We start from the raw sequence: 23,869 nt of genomic DNA on the forward strand, positions 1-23,869 counted from the left end.
TATAGCACTTACTGTTTATTTCAGAGCACACGTCACTTAAGAAAACAAATCATTCCACCACCAGAGTATACAAACTAATGGTGGGGCCGCACTGACCCTGGGAAGATTAAGTCCCATTATAAGTGTGTTTTTATGTCACCTTCAAGCCATAACTTGGTCCTTCTCCTCCTCCAGCATGTTCGCTCGTATAAATAGTTGTTTCAATGTTTGCGGGTATTTTGTAAACTTGAATCTTGCACTTAGAGGAACACAAAACTTAATCATCATATGTCATGTTGTAATCCTTGAGAAGAGTGAAACTACAGCTTCCCATATTGAGGAGTTGGTCATAGCTTCCTCATTTATAGTATATTTGATTTATTTAACAGCCTGAGGTAAAGCTAGATCAGTTACCAAACAATACATCTAAATACTCTTAAAGTTTCACAAATACTACATCAAAGGCCTGTTTTCAGTGTCTTTATTAAGTAGTCACATGACCCTATTTGTTTTAACCCTAAATTTTATGTGATGAAAGACTCAACTGGAAGCTGTTTCTCATGTGTCCTCGTAGAACCTATTCTGAGTGCAAATTCTAACATAATGCATGTGGCTATTTTGCTCAAATGAAAGGCAACTTAAGACTCAGTAACAAAACAATCACAGTAAGATAATTAAGTCACGTTACAAACATCTGACTTAATCAGCATTCATCAAATAATCACTCGGCACACAAACTGCTAATCAATATAAAATTCCATGATTAATTTTCACACATACACTAAATGTCCCTGACTCCAGGATGTGAAAACACAATGCCACACATGCATACACACACATTCATGGCTCTGTAAGTGCATCAGCGTTTTGGAATGTCTGGGCAACTTATAATTTTCATCTGCACACTGTACCCTCCACCTAAGTATGGCTGTAACAACTGTAACAAGTCTAAACATCAATGCGAGGATATGCAACTTCACTCACTCAAACACACACACAGTAACATGGAATAGTTATGTAATCACCAAAGCAGTGGCAGGCCGTTGCTGGTGCATTAGTATAGTCAAACCATTTCAAATAGTCCGTTGGGGCGTTCGATTCTACGGGTCCTTTCCACCCCTCTGCTCTGCCACACCGCCCCAACACCTATTTTTACCTTTCATATGTTGAGAGGAAGGGATAGGTGTTGGGACTGTGTGGCAGGGCAGAGGGGAGGAAAGGACCCATGGAACCGAGCGCCCAAACAAACTATTTGAAATGGTTTGACTTCAGTATCCTTTGCGCACCACTCGAGCTGAACACCTCCACACCTCACTATGCAGGTAACTTGACACTGCCTCTAAATATCAGGCTATGTTGCACTTTACGTGGTATAAGTGGGTGAGTATTGACAACTAGGAGATAAATATGTACTGTAGAAGTTGGACCTGAATACGTCTTTTGCTCGCTATAACTGAATACGAGTAAATGCTCCGAGGAAAAATGCAGTTAATATCCGAAAAATAAATTCACTGGTATATTAAAAACTAAAGATTGGATGCACAAGGACTGAGAGCTCTGTGGATAATGTAGTCGTGTTCATCTCTATAAAGAAGGCGAGGAAAAATCTGAGTGTTGCAGTAGCTTTAGGGTCGTATCATAAGACATTTCATCGCCAAAGAACACCAATTTGACAAGACTTTCGTGGGAGTTGTGGGCATTTCCAGGAGTAGTTTTATGACTCTGATGGTAGTTTGACTCTTCCTCTGTACTGTGAACCTGAAGAAACACACATTAGAACGCGACTGACCCCCTCTTTGATGGTAGTTTGACTCTTCCTCTGTACCGTGAACCTGAAGAAACACACATTAGAACGCGACTGACCCCCTCTTTGATGGTAGTTTGACTCTTCCTCTGTACTGTGAACCTGAAGAAACACACATTAGAACGCAACTGACCCCCTCTTTGACCTTAGAAATAGCTGACTTGTGAAGCGAAAATGTCTTAAAATACCAACCTTAGTGTTACCAGCCACTACTGTGTTTCTTTTCAAGCTAGACAACCAACAAGACATCTGGCCATTGAACTATTGCTATTGGTGAGCTTGTCTATCGTTTTATGCCACTTTCTTATATATAATCCTGCTTTTCTATAAGATCTCCACACCATTGACTAGCCAAGGCAGTTTGAGCATTTTAAGTCCAGATTATGAGCCTTGTGCATGTTGAGGCTTTGCTATCCATCAATATTCACCTATAAACACTGTGGCTATGGTGGTGTGTGTTTACAGACTGTGCTAGACATGGAGGTAGAATTGGTGGAGTCGACATCCGCCCAATTAAGTGAATCCACCCGAGCTGTCATTTTTACGGCCAGGTGTCAGGTGTTGTCAGGTCAGGGCTCGGCCAGGCTCGCCCACCCCCATCTTTTGGCCGTAAATTTGACAGCTCGTCGGCTTCACCTCAATGAATGGGATTAGCAGGCTGTGTTGACTCCACCAATTCTACCGCCATGGTGCTAGACTACCCTCGTGGCTCCCAGCACCACTCAGTTCACTTATCCAGAAGCAACATTGGCCAAACTTAAAAGAAAATCAAAGTCCTATACAGTTTTTGTGCCGTGGGGTTTGTTTGTTGCAGGTGTCGATATTCCTTCATGCATTAGAGTGGGTTTAGGAGGAATCATAACTTCACCCCACTCCCTTAAGTCTCTCTAAAGTGTTTGCTTTGTTACACTTCCCCCGGGTGACATGACAAACAACTTTAAAATAACCTGCCAGACACGAGAGGGAAGGAGGTGAGAGGAGTAGGTAAGAGAGGAATGAGCGGAGGGAAGAGGAGTAAAGGGAAGTAGGGAGGAGGAAAAGGAGTGGAGGAAAGTAGGTAAAAGGAGAAGGATTGGAAGGAATGACGTAAGAAGTAGTAAAGAGAGAGAAAGTACATAAAAGGAGAAAGATTGGAGGTAAAATGAAATAAAAAATGGAGGTAAGAAGTCGTAAAGAGAGAGAATAGCGAGAGAAGGTACGCAAAAGGAGATAGATTGGAGGTAAAAAGTAAGAGTAGAGAAAATTAAGGAAGAATGGAAATGGACGGAAGGTAAAGGAGTGGAAGAGAACTGAAGTAGATAATGAATAAAGGGAATTAGATCAGATAACATCCACCCTAACACCTTCCATTATCCGAGAAGCTGCAGGAGGAACTACTACAAAGGAGGCAGCGGAAGAAGAGGTTGATGATGATGCTGGTGATACGAGGGAGGAGGTGCGACTACCACTTGGGTGTGATCTGCTTGAAGGTCCATTTCTGGTAGTTGTTGATGGGGTCGCAGGGCATGAGGGAGAGCTGGTAGGTCTGAGGGTGCAGCGCCACACACTTCCCCAGGCGCTTGTGGAGCATCACGTGGTTTTGCTGTCGGTCACGGGAATTCATTAGAGAGAGAATCGGTGAAAAAAAAGAGGAAAGAAGGACAGATAAATAGAAAGGAAGAGTGAGGAGAAAAGAGAAAGGAAGGAAAGTTGAATAGAAGAAAAGGATAAGAAGTAGAGAGAGATCATTTGGTTGTTTTTTTTTCTCAATCACTTAAAGGAAATGAAGAAATAACAAAGAATGGAGAGATGAAAGGAGGGTATTAGGAGAGAGAGATAGAAAGAAAATTATTTAAAGGAAGAAAAAGAGGAAGGAAGGACAGTTAAACAGAGAAAAAGGAAAGATGAAAGGAAGAGAATGAGAGAAAAAATAGTTAAAGAGAAAGGAAGGGAAGTTAAATAGAAAAATAAAGGTAGAAAGAGAGAAATCAGGTTGTTTTCTTGATTTATCAGTTGAAGAAAGTGAAGTAATAATAAGGAAAGGAGGGTGTTAGGGGAGGGAGGGAGAGAGACAGAATTAGTGAAAAAAAAAGTAGGAAGAGAGAGAGAGAGCTATGGGGGTCACAAAATCCAGAGAGAGAAAGGCCTTGAAATAAAGACCTAATCACAAATACAAAAGAAAATTAGTCTTTTATCAATTTCTAGGATAACAGTTGGAGACATTGTAAATTCATAATGCAACCTACCACTGGACGTATGAAAAATTAATAGGAATACACATACCATCTTATATTACAGCTGTTTTATTACGCAAACAAACCTACATTAGCATTCAGTTTAACCAACACACACAATCCAGGTCTCATATATTTAAGTAAAGGGTAAAACAAAGGAACAACACAACTCACCTCGTCATACTGCCAAGGGCCGTCCACTGTGCCAAGTCTGCAGAATATTAGCTTGATGCCCTGGCTGTCTGCATCAATACAACGTTCGCCCACGCCCAGCTGGCCCTCCATGTTGAGCCTGATAAGCTGTCGGAGGGAGGGAAGGTTTATATGAGCACCTGCTGATGTGTCGCCAAGCAGAGAACGCCCCCCAAAACCTGCTGATGTGTGAAAACCAATGACACGACAAACTTTCAAGTATAATTACGAAAACAAGAAATCATTATACGTAAAGACTTCTACTGTCTCCTAATTATATATGAGTTACTGATTGTGGTTAGGTGTCTACAGTTTGAAATTTATGGATAAGAAATAGTATAAATCAAATAATAGAAACCTAAATGAAGGAATCTCTAACCTTAACTTAATTATGAAAACAACAAATGGTTATACATAAAAATTTCTACCATTTCATAATTATATATAAGTCACTGGTTATGTTTTGGTATCTACAGCTTAACCCGGTAGCAGCGAGGATCATGTTTCTTAACGGTCCTTCTAAACGAGAAAAATGAGAAAAAATCATCACTCACACAAACCATTTCATAACATGTATCAAAGCATTTGTGATCAGTTTATGCATCATCTATTTTTGGGGGTTAAAATCATGGCACAAATTTGGTCCGTCGCTGCTACACGGTAAAGCCACAAATTTGGTCCGTCGCTGCTACATGGTAAAGCCACAAATTTGGTCCGTCGCTGCTACATGGTAAAGCCACAAATTTGGTCCGTCGCTGCTACACGGTAAAGCCACAAATTTGGCCCGTCGCTGCTACCGGGTTAAAATCTATATATATCAAATAGTATAGATTAAACAGAAGAGCTACCTTGAGGAACCCCAAATCTTAACTCAAAATAGAACAGCAACAGGTAGGATGTGTCTCGAGGCAGCAGACACCACCTGGCTCTTACCTGGTTGTTTCCAAAGCCATGGCAGTGAGCCACCCCCATGAAGCTTGGTGCCGAGTGCCCCATTGTGTCCAGGCAGCGCGTGGTGGCGGCATTACGCAGCTGTAGCATGCAGGGAGAGGGGACAGAGAAAGAGGGAGAAGCAGAGGAGAAGAATGAAGGAAGAGGGAGAAGCAGACAGAAAAATGAGTGGGTGCATGCAAGGAGAGGAAAAGAAGAGAAGAAGCAAATAGGAGAAGAATGAGTAGGTACAAAGTGAATGGCATGCAAGGAAGGAAAAAGAAAACAGAAGAGAGGTAAAAGGAGTTACATAGAGAACGCAAGTGAGACAGAAAAACATAAGTGAGAGAAATACGAAGGTGAGGAAAAGAATGACCATAAAAAGTAGAGAAAGGGAAAAAAATAAATGAAAAGAGATATATATGGAGAGTGACAAAGCATTTGAAAGGAATGGGGAAGAGAAATAAAAATAATTAGAATCTATTCGAAGGAAGACTCACCCTTGGCAGCGTGTGGAGGACTAAAGGAGTTGTGGAGGAGGCTGAAATATTTACAAAAAGTGTCTCCTTTGTCAGTGTTTGGCAGGTCATGCACTTGGTCAGTCAAGGATGCTCTTTACACTTTAGCTCTTGGTTAACACAATTTTTGTGCATCCCATTTTGTTGGTCAACTGATTCAAATACTCAACCGGCTGATGAATTCAGCTTTCACTGTATTATTTTGTTGTGTATTGCACATAATGTCCAGTCATGTATCAAGTAGGTCAAACATGGATGAGCTCACGAGGCTGTGTTGGGCTTAGTTTGTCAAACCTTAGCTGTGTACTGCAGCCTTCATATTGCTAACAAAATGACTGGCACTATTAGTTCTCAGTGAAAAAAAAGTAATACAATATTGTACAGCAGCTGATCCTTTACATAAACAATAAAATCCTAAACAAAAGTGTTGTTAAAGCTCAAAGACCAGACAGGTCTGCTGACCTTGTGACTTGTCAGCTCCACAACTGAATGTCATCAGGCATTCTGTGGCTGCAACTGGACCAAAGTAAAAAAAAAAGTGTCTCAAAGGAGACATCATAACAAATGGCATCCACAGAGGTGCTCAAGGACTTTGTACAGAAAGTGTTCCTTCATCAAAAGGGACTGTCACGTCCTTTCTGGCAGAGTAACATTAATGTGGTGCTCATCATAAACACAAGTGCAGTCAGTCTCTCACACTGCACAGGTTGTTGACTGAGAGATCAAAGTGCAAAGAACTTTCTGCCAGTCTCTGGAGGCAGAAGCCCAAATCATCTGTGGTTTAGCATTTAAATATGTACAAATGTTTTAAGTTAAGATACTGAATGTACTTACTAGGTTAAGGAGTCTACAATACAGAATGGGCAGCTGGAGACTCTTCCTTCAGCTAGAGTAAGCTGTTCTGATGAAGACTGCCCATCAACCAACTATCTTCAAAATCATCCAAATACCTCAATGTCAACAGATACAGATTGATCAACAGATATTGATACATATTCTGGCTTTCCAGCAGCCTGACTACTGAAGAAAGGTTACTCAGGTCTTATCACCTCCATACACCCCAGGGAGGGTTATGGGCATGAAACACAAGAGCCATCAAAGGAGCCAGCCTGCGGATGCAGGGACACACTTCACCTGAGACCACCTGCAGCCATCCATCAGAAGGCACCAGCCAGCCAGCCTACACCACCACCACCACTGACTACCTGCTACCCAAATAACCTTACAGTGCACCAGCAGTCCCCGAAAGGCAAAACCACAGAACACACAGCTGGGGTCCTAAACCACCACCAAGTACCAGCTTCCGAAGACCACATCAGCAGAGGACCAGAGGGCATCACCACCTCCTCATTACCTGACTGGTGTCCCCGCCTAGGCTGTCCCCAATGCAAGGGTAGCTCTCCACCTTGGCCGGGGCATCCTGGCCGGCAGTGTCCCAGCAGAAGTCCCCCAGCACACTCCTCAGCTGGGGTGGCAGGGTGGGTTGTGGTGGGGTCAGTCATGGGGGGTTGGGGACTCAGGGTGGATGGGGGATGTTTGGGAATTGTTTGTTTCAAGATTGGTAGTCATAGTTTGCTGCCTGTCTATTTGTTTCTGTCTGTCTGTCTGTCTGTCTTTCTGTGTTAATCTGTCTCTCTTTGCCAGGGGTGTTGTGGTGGGGTCAGTCATGGATAGGGTATGCTGTCTGTCTGTCTGTTTGTCTCAAGATTCGGAGTCATAGCTTGCACAGTCTACTTGCCTCTGTCTCTGTCTGTCTTGCCTATCCGTCTTTGCCTCAAGCCTGGCGGTCATACTACTTATTAACTTTCTGCATAAGGTGTTGATTGCATGAGCCTAACTTCATATTCAATCAATGCTAGAGAAATATAGTAAACACCTGCCAGCCTCACACACTGCCAAGGGGTGACACACACACATAAACACAAATCATAAGTGACGCAGCTAATACTGATGATGGATGTAAGACAGGAATTATTTAGAACTCACAACTTAAATATATCTAATAAATATAGTGGGTATCTTTTCACAAAATATGACTTGTAATGATAATCTCAAATCCAACGTGAGTCTATAAAGAGAGTTCAGATGTTCATTTGCAAACCTAATTATCTTTTTATCTTCCATCTCTCACAAAAAAATATAGTACATGATAAAAAACGATCTGTACTTCGAAAGTTACGCAACAGTAAAATGAGCTCATGAACCTGTACTATACACGATGATTATGGGGCGCTTTCACAGTCACTTTGCTTGTTTTGATCGTTGCCAATGGCGGCGATCGACGCTAAAGTTTTCCACGTGAAACTGGCCTATGGGGTAGTGGTGGCTGCAGAGGAAGAGAGAGGTGTTGAGAGTGTGTGCCAATTTGCAGGGCTAGGCTAACCCCGCAGCCGCCACTACCCTATTGGCCAGTTTTATGTGGACATGCTACAGCGTCGATCGCCGCCATTGGTAATGATCAAAACAAACAAAATGACTGTGAAAGCGGCCCTACATGTCCGCCCAGGAGGCTGGAGTTTTAAGGAACAACAGATGCTATTTCTGATGATAAATTTTGAAGTATTCATCAGATTATTTGCAGAATATGAATACTTTTCTCTTGCATTTGAATACATATGAGAATACGTGCACTTTGACTTCTATCAATAATTATTCAAATACTAATATGAATACACCCAAACATGGTATTCGAATGTATGTGAATACCTAATACGAATACTCCATCCCTGAACAACATCACGACAAAACTATAATGGACTCAATATGTCACCTAAGGAACAGCACCACAATAACACAACCATCTCACCACTGCTGACTCTCCCCACAGCCCCCCCAACACTCACCTCCCCCCAGTGCAGGTTCTTGGGCAGCTCGGGGTACTTCCTGAGCATGTCGTAAGCCACGTTGTCCATGAACCACTGGAAGCTCTTGCAGCCGAGACGCTCCTTCATGGCCAACTGCTTGCTGATGTCACCCATGTCCAGAAACCTTGACGAGGACACAGGGGGAGAAGGTAAGAATGTGGGTATGGGGGAATGGAGTCTTGGAAGGAAGGTTAAGCTACATAATGCAAATATAGGATGATAATAGACTGTTGTTAATGGGATTAGGAGCACAAGGAAGGTGGGTTGGTATGGGAGAATGGGACTTGAAACAGAGAGAAAGGAGTTTTGATGGAAATAAAGGAGGGAGGGAGTGGAATGTGATATGTGCATAGCAGAAAGGGGTTTTAACAGTGAAATGGAGCTTGTAACAGAGAAGTAAGTGGATGAAGGTTATGTAAAGACTCAGAAAAGGCTTATAATTCAAGTTCACATGGAATAAGTATACTGACATGACCTACCAACCATTACTACCACCACCACCATGATTACTGACCCTACTGCCACTTGCATAAGCCTCACCTGGCAAGGAGTGGAATGGGGTATACAGTACACATGTGAGAATGGGGTTATAACAGTGAAATGGGACTTATAACAGTGAAGTAAGTGGATGAGGGTTACATAGGGAATGGGACGAGGCTTATAATTCAAGTTCACATGGAATAACTATACTGACGACCTACAAACCATCACTACACCTACTACCATAACTACTGACTCTACTAACACCTCCACAAGCCTCTCACCTGGCAAGCGGCTCTCGCGTGTAGAAATACTCCTTGTACTTGTCGTCAAACCAGGTCTCGATCACACGCTTGTAGTTAATAGTGATGAGAGGGCCCTTCTTGTTCTCGGCCAGCTTGCCAAAGTTGTACGGCATGAAGCCTCTGTACACGTGCCCGACCCTCGAGCACGGCACCCACTCGATGCTGCCGCCGCACTGCCAGATCTGAGTATGGGGTCGAGGAAGAGAAATGAAGGATTCAGCTGAAGTTTAAGTGATGGTGAGTTGGAGTAAAAGAATTAAGTTAAGGTTAATAGTGAAGTTGAAAAGACTTGAGTATGCAGTCACTGGGGAGAAAGGAAGGATATGCCTGAAGTTTAAGTGATGGAGAGTTGATAGAGGAGTAGAACGGTGAAGTTGAAGCGATGGTGTGTCTGAGTGGATGGTAGCAAGTCTGAGGTTTACTGGCTGAGTTGGAAAGAGCTGAGTATGGGGTTGTGAGAAGGTGGGATTGATGAACTAAAGAACAGAACACTTTGAAAACTTGCAGACATTACTAGGGTTGCAAAGGGTGGGATAGTTTACAGAAAATAGAAACTCTCCAAGCAAAGTTTCAATGATTTTTCGGGGCCTGGGAATTTTGGGAATTTTTGAGAAGTTACCTATAGTAAATCTTAGGGGTTTTGTTATGTTAGGTAGGTTAAGTTTAGGGTATCTTCAAACATATGATAGCCAGCACCTTATGGTATAAATCAACAAAGAATGACCTCACTTTGTTGTATAGAAAGTCTCATTAGTAAGGAAAAATATATAAATTTTCTCAGTAACTGTTTGAGGTTTTGTTAGGTTAGGTTAGGTTAGGTTAAGTTTAGGGTATCTTCAAACACATGACTGCCAGCACCTTATGGTATAAATCAACAAAGAATGACCTCACTTTGTTGTATAGAAAGTCTAATTAGTAAGGAAGCATATATGAATTTTCTGAGTCAAGACCTATTGTGTTTGTTTTGGTAGGTTAGGTTAGGTTAAGTTTAGGGTATCTTCAAACACATGACTGCCAGCACCTTATGGTATAAATCAACAAAGAATGACCTCACTTTGTTGTATAGAAAGTCTCATTAGTAAGGAAGCATATATGAATTTTCTGAGTCAAGACCTATAGTGTTTGTTTTGGTAGGTTATGTTAGGTTAAGTTTAGGGTATCTTCAAACACATGATAGCCAGCACCTTATGGTATAAATCAACAAAGAATGACCTCACTTTGTTGTATAGAAAGTCTCATTAGTAAGGAAGCATATATGAATTTTCTGAGTCAAGACCTATAGTGTTTGTTTTGGTAGGTTATGTTAGGTTAAGTTTAGGGTATCTTCAAACACATGACTGCCAGCACCTTATGGTATAAATCAACAAAGAATGACCTCACTTTGTTGTATCCTTCCCCTCTTTTCTACCCTCCATTACTCCATTCTTACTTTCTTTCCTCCACACCTCATTTCATTCCCTATTCCTCCCTTCCATTAAACACACCGAGGTCATCATTTCTTACATTCAAACTCAACATGGTCACCAAATCCTCACCTTGAAGGACAGCTCAAAGTTCTCCCCACCCCAGACCAGCAGGCCGGGGTCGTATGCACCGAGGCTCAGGAAGTATTCACGGTTGATGGCGAAGAGGCCGCCCGCGTGTGTCGGGGCTCTGGGGTGGAAGGTGGAGAAGGCAGTGAATTTGAGCAGACCAGACCATGCAAAAAACACTATACAGCCCACCAACACCATGCATACTTGATCCTACACTTTCATACAACCAAGCCAACACTAACGCACACTTAAGACACTTACTATACCATAACATAAGGGAAAAAATGGGAGGTGGAGGAGGCAGTGAATTTGAGCAGACAAGACCATACAAAAAACACTGTACAGCCCACCAACACCCCACATATTTGATCCTACACTTTCATACAGCCTCTCCACCCGAAATAAAAAATAAATAAATAAATAAATAAATAAAATAAATAATAAATGAGATAAAATAAAAAGACACTCACTTGTAAGGCTCGCTCTGATGGGCCCTCGACCGCATGATCTCCGGGGGCAGCTCGGTCTCCTTGTACAGCATCCCCCACTCGAAAATGCCGCGGAAGTTTGACCCGGCGCTGTACACAGGTCGGTACTCGAAGGTGTTGTGGTCTATGCCGTCAATCACTGGGACTGTCATGGTTTGCCTGTTGGGGTGAAGGAGAAGTGAGGTTAAGTTAAATATTTAGTTTGGTGAGGTAAGGTTAGGTGAAGTGAGGTTAGGTTAAGTTAGGTGATGTAAGGTTAGATTAGGTTAGGTTAGGTTAGGTGAGGTAAGGTTAGAGTAGGTAAGGTTAGGTTAAGTTAGGTGAGGTAAGGTTAGATGAAGTGAGGTTAGGTTAGGTTAGGTGAGGTAAGGTTAGATTAGGTTAGGTGAGGTAAGGTTAGGTGAAGTGAGGTTAGGTTAGGTTAGGTAAGGTAAGGTTAGGTGAGGTAAGGTTAGATTAGGTAAGGTTAGGTGACGTAAGGTGAAGTGAAGCAAGGTTTGAGATGCTTATAGGAGATCAAACAGTGTATGAATAGCTATACAGGTGGGTGGTAGTGGGTCCATGAGGGTGAACGAGTGAGGATGTGATAGTGGTGGCATATGTTCGGGTGAGGAAGTAAGGTTAGTAGAATGTGATGGTGTGTTGGGAGAGGCCAGGAGTAAGGGGGTGAAGATCAGGTGATGGTGTGTTTGAAGCCTTCTATGAAAACTTTGTTAAATGTGAGTGGTAAGCTCCAAAAAGTAGAGTACATGGGTCTGTGATTTACTAGTCAAGTGGTGAGGTGATCACCTACAAAATAAACAATAACAGAACCCCAGAAATTACTTGAGAAGGTGGTCAGCTGTAAAATAAATAAATACAACAGAATCCCAGTAACTATTTGGGGAGGTGATCGGTTGTGAATGGATGTGAATGGAAATGAAGATGAAGGTGGGTGAGAAGGTGAAATGAGGTATGATATGAGGCTGTGGAGGTGAGAATAATGGTAAAGACAGTGGAGGAGGAGGTGGAGAGCTATGCTAAAATGAGGAGATATGGTATGATAAAGAGATGAGACACAGTAGAACGAGAAGATATGGGAAAACGAGAGGAAATAAAACAGTATAAGATATGGGAAAACAAGAAGAGGTAAGACATGGTAAAATACGGGGATATGGTATGATAAAGAGATGAGACAGTAGAATGAGAAGAACCCATCACTTACTTGTCCCTATAGATGGGTGCGAGGAGGGGCGGCAGCCAGTTCCGGTTCACCTCACAGTGGGCATCCAGGAAGAGCACCACATCCCCCCTCGCCTCCTCAGCCCCGGTGGTGCGAGTACGGATCAAGCCTGCGCGCTCCTTGTTCCGGATAAGTCGCACTCGCCCATTCCAGCGTGTGATGTAGTCCTCCAGCTGCTCCTTGAGGGCGGCTGTGGAGATGGAGGAGGAGGTAGAGGTAGATGATTAGGAAATGGGGATAAAGGTTGAGTAGGATGTCGATGCAGATGAGGTGGTATGGGGCCATATTACTAAACATTTCGTCGCCAAAGTTCACATATTTGACAAGGCTTTCGTAGGAGTTTTGGGCATTTCCAGAGGTAGTTTTATGGCCCTGGTGATAGTTTGACCCTTCTTATGTACCGTGAACCTGAAGAAACACTCATTGGAACCCGATTGATCCCCTCTTTGACCTTTAGAAATAGTTGATGTGAGAAGTGAAAGTGTCTTATCATACCGACCATACAGATAAGGTGAAATGAGGTATGATTTTGAGGCTGTGGAGGTGAGAATGAAAGTGAAGGTGGAGGAGGAGGAGGTATAGGTAAGTAAGAAGATGGAGAGATATGTTAAAATGTGGAGGTGGAAATGAAGGAGAAGGTGGAGTAGGAGGTGAAGGTAGATGAGGAGGTGGAGAGATAAGGTGAAATAAGGTATGATATGAGGCTGTGGAGGAGGAGGTGGAGAAATATGCTAAAACAAGGAGATATGGTATGATAAAGAGATGAGACACTGTAGAATGAGAAGATATGGGAAAACGAGAGAAAATAAAACATAGGTACTAAAATAAGATGTAGTATTTTGAAGAGATGAGACATAGTAGAAGATATGGGAAAAACAATAGGAGGTAAGACATTGTAAAATAAGAGGATATGGTATAGTGAAGAGATGAGACATAACACAATAAGAAGACATGGGAAAACGAGAAGAGATAAGACATGATATAACAAAGAGACCACCACTACCATCACACCCACACCCTCACAAGAGTTTCCTTTGTCCTCACCCTTGTCGCTGAAGTCATCCACCAGCAGCACCTCCTTCAGGAACTGCGGAGGGGAGCGGTCAATGACGGAGTGGACGGTGCGCATGAGGGTGGAGAAGCCTTCGTTGTGGAACACGATCACCACGGATGTTGTTGGAAGGTCCTCGGGATAGTTCCAGTGGGCGCACCTACAGGAAGGGGAGTGTAAGGGAGGATAAGCTTACTTTCTTTCATTCTTTTTTATTTTTTACAGCAAAGGAGACGGCTCAAGGGCAACAAAAAGAGTGCAGAGAAAAAAAAGCCCATTACTCCCCGCTCCCAAGGTTACTAATGAGTTTGTCTTTATTCTCTGAGCAAAGATAAGGAGAGGAAAGACCAAAAGATACTACCATTGTATTTTAACTTTACTTTCTGGTTAACCCGGTAGCAGCAACGGGCCAAATTTGTGGCTTTACCGTATAGCAGCGACGGGCCAAATTTGTGGCTTTACCATGTAGAAGCGACGGGCCAAATTTTTGCCATGATATAAACCCCCCAAAATAGATGATGCATAAACTGATCACAAATGCGTTGATATATATTATGAAATGGTTTGCGTGAGTGATGATTTTTTTCTTCATTTTTCTCGCTTAGAGGGGCCTTTAAGAAACATGGTCCCTGCTGCTACCGGGTTAAACAACATCAACACCCACTTACTCTGAATGTCTGGTGTCTGGGATGTCCCGGTCCATGGCTATCTCGTCCGACACCACCATGTTGATCCCATACTCGCTCACGGACTGGGCTCCCTCATTCTGCTTGGCCGCCGAGAGCTGGTGCACCTTCCCCCCCTCCCCTGGGCCACTCTTCTTCGGTGCGGGTGGGGGCTCAAAGTTCCCTACCTTGTTCCCCTGATAGACGACCTCCTGCTTGGGTTTGCTCTGGGGAAGGAAGAAGGAATGAGAGAATGGTAAGGTATAGATTAAGTTGGGGGTATATGCTAAAGCTGTACATGGTCTCAGTGCTCATCTCTGTCACACTGGCCCTTGAGTCTATGGGAAGATTAACCTTGTATTGGTATTTACAGTGTAGTGATTTAATAACAGGAGAAGGTACGGCAAAATAGATGAGTGTAGAAAAGAGGAATTCAGAAGTATGTGCTGAAAGGAAAGAGAACGAGAAATAGAGAATGGCGTTTGTTAGGGGTCACTACAAACCCATTACCACAGGATATAGAGTCAGTGTGATAGAGGAAGATGTGTGGGATAGAAGGGTTAAGAGAGGGAAAGTGTGAGGAAGTTGTGTGGGCTGCCATGGTGGAAGGAAAATGTAGGATATGAGAAGGATGATAAATAAAGAGAATAAAAGGGCCAGTACGGTTGATATATAAAAAAATTCTCCAGTGATTTTGATATGCAACACTAATCAATGAGCTAATTTAAATTACGTAATAAAATAAATCAGTGTACTAATATTATTTTTACACCTGGGTAATCTTAAATTCATGGCCATAAATTAATATTAATGTACTGACACTCATTACATTAAACTTAAACTTATGCCTCAGTAAATTCCAATGAAAGAAGTAGAAAGGAGGAAAATCTGGGATGAGAGGAAAATGAGTGAGTTGGATCAGGGGAAAATGAGTGAGTTGGATCAGGGGAAAATGAGTGAGTTGGATCAGAGGAAAATGAGTGAGATGGATCAGGGGAAAATGAGTGAGTTGGATCAGAGGAAAATGAGTGAGTTGGATCAGGGGAAAATGAGTGAGTTGGATCAGGGGAAAATGAGTGAGTTGGATCAGGGGAAAATGAGTGAGTTGGATCAGAGGAAAATGAGTGAGTTGGATCAGGGGAAAATGAGTGAGTTGGATCAGAGGAAAATGAGTGAGTTGGATCAGGGGAAAATGAGTGAGTTGGATCAGGGGAAAATGAGTGAGTTGGATCAGGGGAAAATGAGTGAGTTGGATCAGGGGAAAATGAGTGAGTTGGATCAGGGGAAAATGAGTGAGTTGGATCAGGGGAAAATGAGTGAGTTGGATCAGGGGAAAATGAGTGAGATGGATCAGGGGAAAATGAGTGAGTTGGATCAGGGGAAAATGAGTGAGTTGGATCAGGGGAAAATGAGTGAGTTGGATCTGGGGAAAATGAGCGAGTTGGATCAGGGGAAAATGAGTGAGTTGGATCAGGGGAAAATGAGTGAGTTGGATCAGGGGAAAATGAGTGAGTTGGATCAGGGGAAAATGAGTGAGTTGGATCAGAGGAAAATGAGTGAGTTGGATCAGAGGAAAATGAGTGAGTTGGACCAGGGGAAAATGAGTGAGTTGGATCAGGGGAAAATGAGTGAGATGGATCAGGGGAAAATGAGTGAGTTGGATCAGGGGAAAATGAGTGAGATGGATCAGGGGAAAATGAGTGAGTTGGATCAGGGGAAAATGAGAGAGTTGGATCAGGGGAAAATGAGTGAGTTGGATCAGGGGAAAATGAGTGAGTTGGATCAGGGGAAAATGAGTGAGTTGGATCAGGGGAAAATGAGTGAGATGGATCAGGGGAAAATGAGTGAGTTGGATCAGGGGAAAATGAGTGAGTTGGATCAGGGGAAAATGAGTGAGATGGATCAGGGGAAAATGAGTGAGTTGGATCAGAGGAAAATGAGTGAGTTGGATCAGGGGAAAATGAGTGAGTTGGATCAGGGGAAAATGAGTGAGGTGGATCAGTGCAAATGAGTGAGTTGGATCAGGGGAAAATGAGTGAGTTGGATCAGGGGAAAATGAGTGAGTTGGATCAGGGGAAAATGAGTGAGTTGGATCAGGGGAAAATGAGTGAGTTGGATCAGGGGAAAATGAGTGAGATGGATCAGGGGAAAATGAGTGAGTTGGATCAGGGGAAAATGAGTGAGATGGATCAGGGGAAAATGAGTGAGTTGGATCTGGGGAAAATGAGTGAGATGGATCAGGGGAAAATGAGTGAGTTGGATCTGGGGAAAATGAGTGAGATGGATCAGGGGAAAATGAGTGAGTTGGATCAGGGGAAAATGAGTGAGATGGATCAGGGGAAAATGAGTGAGTTGGATCTGGGGAAAATGAGTGAGTTGGATCAGGGGAAAATGAGAGTTGGATCAGGGGAAAATGAGAGTTGGATCAGGGGAAAATGAGTGAGTTGGATCAGGGGAAAATGAGTGGGATGGATCAGGGGAAAATGAGAGAGTTGGATCAGAGGAAAATGAGAGTTGGATCAGGGGAAAATGAGAGTTGGATCAGGGGAAAAAGAGTAAACAAATTAATACAGCAAATAAATACCACTAATTCACCTCCATTAAACCCCCTTACCCTCTCTCCTACTGACCTACACTCCCCCCATTACGAAGGAAAGTAAATAGGGGATGAGCAGAAAATGTTACTAACTATTCCTACACCCATCCCATACCTATACAGTGGGCCATATTTTTAATGTAATTTACTAGTCTTTCGTGGGAGTTTAGGGCATTTCCAGGGGTACTTTTATGACCCCGGTGGTAGTCTGAGCTTTCTTCTGTACCGTGAACCTAAAAGAACACTCGTTAGAACTCGATTAACCTCCTTTTTGGACCTTGGAAATAGTGTATGAGGGGTGGGAGCATCTGACAATACCAACCACTGCCCCACACCTCCCACCCACCAACCAACCCCCCCATCCCTCCTACCCATGTCCTCACCATAAGGGCGCCTGCAGATCTGAGCGTGGAGCCAACAGGAGAGGATACGTGGGAGGCGAGGAGCAGAACCACCGCCGCTGCCGCCACCGCCGCCAACAGCCCCTTCAGGAGGCGACCCCGACGAAGCTGCAGTATTCTCATTCTGACGGAGCCTAGTGCAGGGGCATTCCTCTGGCCCTGGGGGAATGGTGACTGGTTAAGAGAGAGAGAGAGAGAGAGAGGGGGGGGGGGGGGAAGTGAGAGAGAGAGTAGTGTAATTATATGGTATTAAAAAGAGATAGTACACACAGCTAGATAATTTAAATACACTTGGAGGAACTGACTGAGAGAGAGAGAGAGAGAGAGAGAGAGAGAGAGAGAGAGAGAGAGAGAGAGAAACAGGAATCCAATAAACCATCTCAGCACGGGCTATTCTCTCACACACACACACACACACACACACTTGCCCAAAAGACTGTATATACAAACTGAGGAAAGGAAAAAATCAACAAAAAAGTATAACGTTCTGTCTAAAGTAAAGTTTATGACCACACCTGACTGCATACACACACACGTACACACTCACACACAGATGTTAGTCCACGTGTGTGTGTGTTGGTGGGTAAGTCCACACACACACACACACACACACACACACACACATATGTTAGTCCATGTGTGTGTTGGTGGGTACACACACACACACACACCTTCCTTTCAACATACCTGTAAAGCAAACATTTCTCTCCTCTCCTTTTTTAATCTTTTCACACCACGTCCATAGACCAAATAACTACCGTAGTCCCCCCTTAACGTTATCACACTGAGGCACGGACACTCGATTCGTTAACAGAATAATAGATTAATATGTATCGTAAGGAGGAGAGAAGAGATGGAGAGATGGATAGAGATTCTCCTTCTCCTCCTCCAAGATGTTCTCTCCACATACTAAAAGGTTCACTGGCCTGGAGGAGGAGGAGGAGAAGGCGGGGGCGGTGGAAGAAGACGAGGAGGAGGAGGAGGAGGAGGAGGAGGAGGCCAGAGGAGGGGGGGAGTTGATTGGGGGTGAGGTTTTGGTGGGAAGGAGGGAGGGAAGAAAGGGGGAAGAGAAGGGGGAGAGGAGAAGAATAGCAGGTGGTATGAGAGAGAGAGAGAGAGAGAGAGAGAGAGAGAGACACCCGCATCTCGTTTTCTTCGACGTTTTCGCTACATTTCGCTTCGGTTTCAAAAGACTTCGATTTCTGAGACGCGAAGAACCACGAACAAAGGAATGGGGACATGATGATCTTTGGAATTAAAATCCTTACTTACTTAGATAAGATCCTACATTAGCACGTTTCTGTGATATTAAAAACTTCTTGTGTTTGCAAAAAGATGAGTAATTTGCAAAGTCTTTGTTTAAGATTACGAGCGGAAGCGAAATTCGTTCTGTAATGAGTGAAAAGTCGACATATGGGAAGCAGAGAGATTACCACTTCCTACTACTGATAATACAAGATCTTCGTGTGTCCTTATATCCTACCACTCTACGCTGCTTCTTCGTTCCTCGCAAAATATTATAATGGGTTATTTTCCACTAAAGGGACAATGTGACGGTGATGAGCACCGAGGCCACGCGCAGCTCAAGTGTACACTCCCTATATTTAATTTTGACCTTTACTACTCTGTCCTCTTCACTCCTGGATGTTTCCTCGACAAGGCTCCACCCATCAATCAATCTTTATCACTATTCTCTGTCTTCACTATAGGCTATCCTATTCTTTCCATTTATAGCTACATGTGTTGCAATGTGCCACATATGCAAGTTTAACCATTTAATATATATAGTCTCTCATATCTGATACTTATATCACACAATATGGAACTTTTTCCAAGGCATATATATATATATATATATATATATATATATATATATATATATATATATATATATATATATATATATATATATGGGTCTATTTCAGAAACACTGAATATTTATTTCTGGGTGAAATATGATGGTTTTCATGTAGAAATAATTGTTTTTACAGGAAAAAAGCTACGAAAGCACAAAAAATAATTTTTCACAGTAATAGTTGTGTGGGAAGCTGCATAGTTGGTCTAAATAATATCTGGATTTCAATGGTAATAAGATAATATCCATAGCAGTGATAGGTTACTATCCCTTCAATTAGATGGGCTTCTAAGAGTTTGTAAATAGTCCCTAAAGAATTAAGTGATGATAGGTTACTATTTTAACAGGGGTAGGTTACTGCTTGAGCATCAATAGGTTAGGATACATTACAGGATGATCTGCAGCCTGGCTCAGTGAATATCTGTGGTCTTAGCAAATTTTGCCAGAATTTTTTTTTATATGAGGGTCGAGATGGCTCTCTGATGTACACTAGTGTTTTATTTCATTGTTTCTCCCTTATACAAGACACACTTCTGAAAAAAAAATTGTAGTGTTGGCTGTGGAGATACTTGATTTCTAACTGAAATGGCTATGTTGCGAGTCTACAATAGCTTTAACACTTTCATAACTATGTAATGATGAATACAAATTACAGGTGAAATAGTATCGTGTTCTTTCTATGACGGCGTTTTTTCACCTTTTTTTAGTGTTTGTACCCCTTGAGATCTTGCGAGTTTGTCTTGTATTCTCAATCAGCTAAATAAGTATAATTATGACGGTCAAGTAAACAGCATATTTTAGAAGTTATTGTAGTATGACTTAATGATGAGCTGCTGAACTACAACAAGTGGTGGTAAAGACAATTGTTGAAGTAAAAAATAATATATAAATAATTCCAGCCACCTTGTAAATGTAATATTGAAGTAGTATTGATCAGCATGTTCCGTACCCCCAGGTGTAAGGGTTCGCACCCCCTGGGAATACAAGTACCTTAGCTTAAAACACAGACCTAGAGGATAACACTCAGCCTTTTAAATCTCTTGACATAGTTTTGCCCAAAGGAAGGAAAAATTCGGTAAATCTTAAGAATAGTGGCTCCTAGCAAGTGAGCATTTAGGGCACGGTGTGGTGGTATTTACAACATTTCTAGCATGTACGACGCGGTTTTGACAAGTGGACAGGCGTGTTTATGTCAAAAGGGGTGTGTTTTTTTCTACGCTGGCAGTCTCATCGATGGGCAATGAGACTGTGAGCTCCGGGGTGAAGAAAAGGAAAAGCCCACATGGAAAAATACATCCCTTGTGACATAAACACGCCTGTCCGCTTGTCAAAAATCTGTTGTAGGTGCTAGAAATGTTGTAATCATCACCACACCGTGCCCTAAATCCGCATCCACTAGGAGCCGCAATTCTTAAGATTTACCGTTTCCTTCATCAGGACGTTAATCTACCGCTCAGACCAGGCAAACAATACCCCCCGTGGTAGGCGTTTCCGGTTGGTTTTACTATATATTCATTTTGAGCCCTCTATTATTTCAATATAAAATGTTAGTAACCCATTTCAGCGCCATGGCTAATACTTATGTGAAGAAAGTCTGGAAGAAATGGAGGCACAATCTTATTATACACAGTTAAAGAGTAAACCAAGAGCTGTAAGGGAGAGTATGGGTAAACTCTAGAATAATGCTGATTTTCTCGAGCCCTCTACCGTTTCAATATAGAACATTAGTTACCCATTTCAGCACCATGGATAATACTTATGTGAAGAAATGGAAGAATAGAGCCACAATCTTTATTATATACAGAGTAAGAAAGTAAACCTAGAGCTGTAAGGTAGAGTATGGGTAAACTCTAGAATAATGCTGATTTTCTCGAGCCCTCTACCGTTTCAATATAGAACATTAGTTACCCATTTCAGCACCATGGATAATACTTATGTGAAGAAATGGAAGAAATAGAGCCACAATCTTGTTATTATACAGAGTTAAAGAGTAAACCAAGAGCTGTAAGGGAGAGTATGGGTAAACTCTAGAATAATACTGATTTTCTCGAGCCCTCTACCTTTTCAATATAAAACGATAGTAACCCATTTCAGCGCCGTGGCTAATACTTATGTGAAGAAATGGAAGAAATAGAGCCACAATCTTGTTATTATACACAGTTAAAGAGTAAACCAAGAGCTGTAAGGGAGAGTATGGGCAAACTCTAGAATAATGGTGATTTTCTCGAGGCCTCTACCGTTTCAATATAAAACGTTAGTAACCCATTTCAGCGCCATGGCTAATACTTATGTGAAGAAATGGAAGAAATAGAGCCACAATCTTGTTATTATATACAGTTAAAGAGTAAACCAAGAGCTGTAAGGGAGAGTATGGGTAAACTCTAGAATAATACTGATTTTCTCGAGGCCTCTACCTTTTCAATATAAAACGTTAGTAACCCATTTCAGCGCCATGGCTAATACTTATGTGAAGAAATGGAAGAAATAGAGCCACAATCTTGTTATTATACACAGTTAAAGAGCAAACCAAGAGCTATAAGGGAGAGTATCGGCAAACACTAAAATAATACCGATTTTCTTGAGGCCTCTACCTTTTCAATATAAAACGATAGTAACCCATTTCAGCGCCATGGTTAATACTTATGTGAAGAAATAGAGGCACAATCTTGTAATTAAATACAGTTAAAGAGTAAACCAAGAGCTGTAAGGGACAATACTTTCCATTTTCCCACCTGACGGACACTAACCTAGGCAAAGGTATTCACTCTTGCTTTCTCGAGGCCTCTACTATTTCAATATAAAACGATACAAACCCACTTCAACGCCATGGACCTACTGTTTTATGATACTACTTGCGTAAACCAATGTATATGCACTTCACCGAGGACGAGGACTCACCTGAGGGGCAAAAAAAAGGGACGAGCCGGGAAGTGCCAAAAGGCCTCACGCAGCCATAAACATTTGACGTGTAGCCGAGGCGCAGGATGGACCGTCTTGCCCTATGTATGGTTCCTTTATTTAGCCATTTTTACGCATGTTCAAGTGCTTTAGTGGTATATAGGCTATGGGAATACTGCCTGTGATTGCTCCTCTAAAGATATTCGGTATTTATTTCATCTGGATTTGAGATTTTGCCTCACTATACTTAAGCAATGGAAGATTCACCCTTAACTATATAATCAATCAGTCAAATCCTTTAAATTAATATTAAATGTTTTGGTGGTATAAAGGAGATGAGAAAACTGTCTGTGATTCTAATGATATTCAGTATTTTATTTCATCTGGATTTGAGACATTTTTCCACACTACAATTAATTAAAGCTACCTAATTATAAATACTCAAGTAATAGCATTTTCATCCTTTATATTAATATTAAATGTTTTGGTGGTATATAGGCTATGAGAAACTGCCTATGATTGCTCCTCTAAGGATATATTAATTATGTCTATTTCATCTGTATTTGATATTTTTTTCACACTACTTATAAAAACTCAATCAATGGAAGATTCACTCCTTAAATGATGTCTCCTATGATAAAACACTGAAGGTTAATGATCCATCAGGAGAAAAGTATTGCAGAATGACTATATTAGAACGAATTTGTCATGTATACAGCCTATAATTAATTAAGATAATCTATATATACGCTACTAATTGTGCCGTGAAATAGCTAAGGATGGAATAGTTTTAAATGCCTCTGATGTCCATAAAAATACCACACGGCACTTATTTTTTTCTACCTTCAAACTTTGTGTATTAGTTATATATCCAGTTACATTTTACCTTTGTTCCGAGCCTCCGCCTAATTTGAAGGAAAAAAAAAAAAGGTATAGCCTATAAAGTAGGCTAATCATTTTTGTGTTCATTTTCTCCATTGTCGCTTCCTATTTTTTGTTATTTTCTTTTTCCTTATGATAGCACTTTAGTTCATCTGAGTGTTAATTTTGAGGCCTAAGTTAATATGCCAATGAATAATACCCGTAAAATGCCCAATGCCCAAAGTGACGAGTGTTTGGTATTGATTTTCTGTTACCGCTTCCTATTTTTTGTTTTCTTCTTCCATATGCTAGCACTTTAGTTCATCTGAGTGTTTTGAGGCCTAAGTTAATACGTCAATGAATAATAACCGTAAAATGCCCAATGTCCAGAGTGACGCGCCAGTATGGAAACAGAGTCGACCGTAGAATTCAGTTTGACATTCATTTCCTCTATTGTCGCTTCCTGTGTATTTGGTGTTTTTATTCTTCCATACGATAGTGCTGTAGTTCACTCGAGTGTTTTCAGGCCTCAGATGTTGTGTCAGTGAGTAAAAAACCGTAATATATCCAAAACCAACGAAATGTAGAAATAGATGAGTCGCCCCCAAAGAGGTATATAACAGTGCCCCCCCCCCACCCCCCCCCACACCCCGAGCGTTGGGTCACGTATCGTCACCCACATAAAATAATTTCCTAAGTCATTCTTCAGCGATTTCCAGGTTTTTGTTTACATCAGTTTTTCATCATGTGTTGGCCAACATTCTAGACCTCTTCCTTACCTCAAACCCTTCTGCTTATTCTGTCAAACTGTTCTCTCCGTTGGGCTCCTCCGATCACAATCTTATTTCTGCATCCTGTCCTATCGCTCCTGTACACCCTCTGGACCCACCGAAGAGGCGATGCTTCTGGCATTTTGCTTCAGCTCGGTGGGACGACCTGAGGATGTACTTTTCCGATTTCCCGTGGAATGATTATTGCTTCCAGGATAGAGACCCCTCTGTGTGTGCTCAGC

The 23,869-nt window shown here is 42.0% G+C and overlaps 1 protein-coding gene across 6 annotated transcripts; it reads right to left on the reverse strand.

Annotated features, from left to right (window-relative positions):
• Positions 1-22,112, reverse strand: LOC126999436 (N-acetylgalactosaminyltransferase 7-like). Of its 6 annotated transcripts, none has more exons than XR_007753352.1 (13): positions 17,931-18,102; positions 17,226-17,402; positions 14,250-14,473; positions 13,575-13,741; positions 12,513-12,720; positions 11,291-11,467; positions 10,821-10,938; positions 9,265-9,467; positions 8,480-8,624; positions 6,991-7,101; positions 4,171-4,296; positions 1,886-3,365; positions 1-1,811 (listed from the first exon to the last, which is right to left on the reverse strand). XR_007753352.1 is itself a non-coding variant. In XM_050862024.1 (12 exons), the coding sequence occupies exons 2-12, from the start codon at positions 17,364-17,366 to the stop codon at positions 3,225-3,227; spliced, it is 1,761 nt and encodes a 586-aa protein (XP_050717981.1). In that variant the 5' UTR covers positions 17,367-17,402; positions 21,997-22,112; the 3' UTR covers positions 1-3,224. The 6 variants fall into 6 exon arrangements, 4 of the variants coding, with proteins under 4 accessions (XP_050717981.1, XP_050717982.1, XP_050717979.1 ...); XR_007753351.1 differs by having other exon boundaries at positions 1-1,737; positions 1,812-3,365; XM_050862024.1 differs by lacking the exon at positions 17,931-18,102 and adding an exon at positions 21,997-22,112 and having other exon boundaries at positions 1-3,365.
• Between the last annotated feature and the right edge of the window lie 1,757 nt (positions 22,113-23,869).

Source organism: Eriocheir sinensis, chromosome 16 (assembly GCF_024679095.1).
Source record: "Eriocheir sinensis breed Jianghai 21 chromosome 16, ASM2467909v1, whole genome shotgun sequence".
NCBI classification, from domain to species: Eukaryota; Metazoa; Arthropoda; class Malacostraca; order Decapoda; family Varunidae; genus Eriocheir; species Eriocheir sinensis.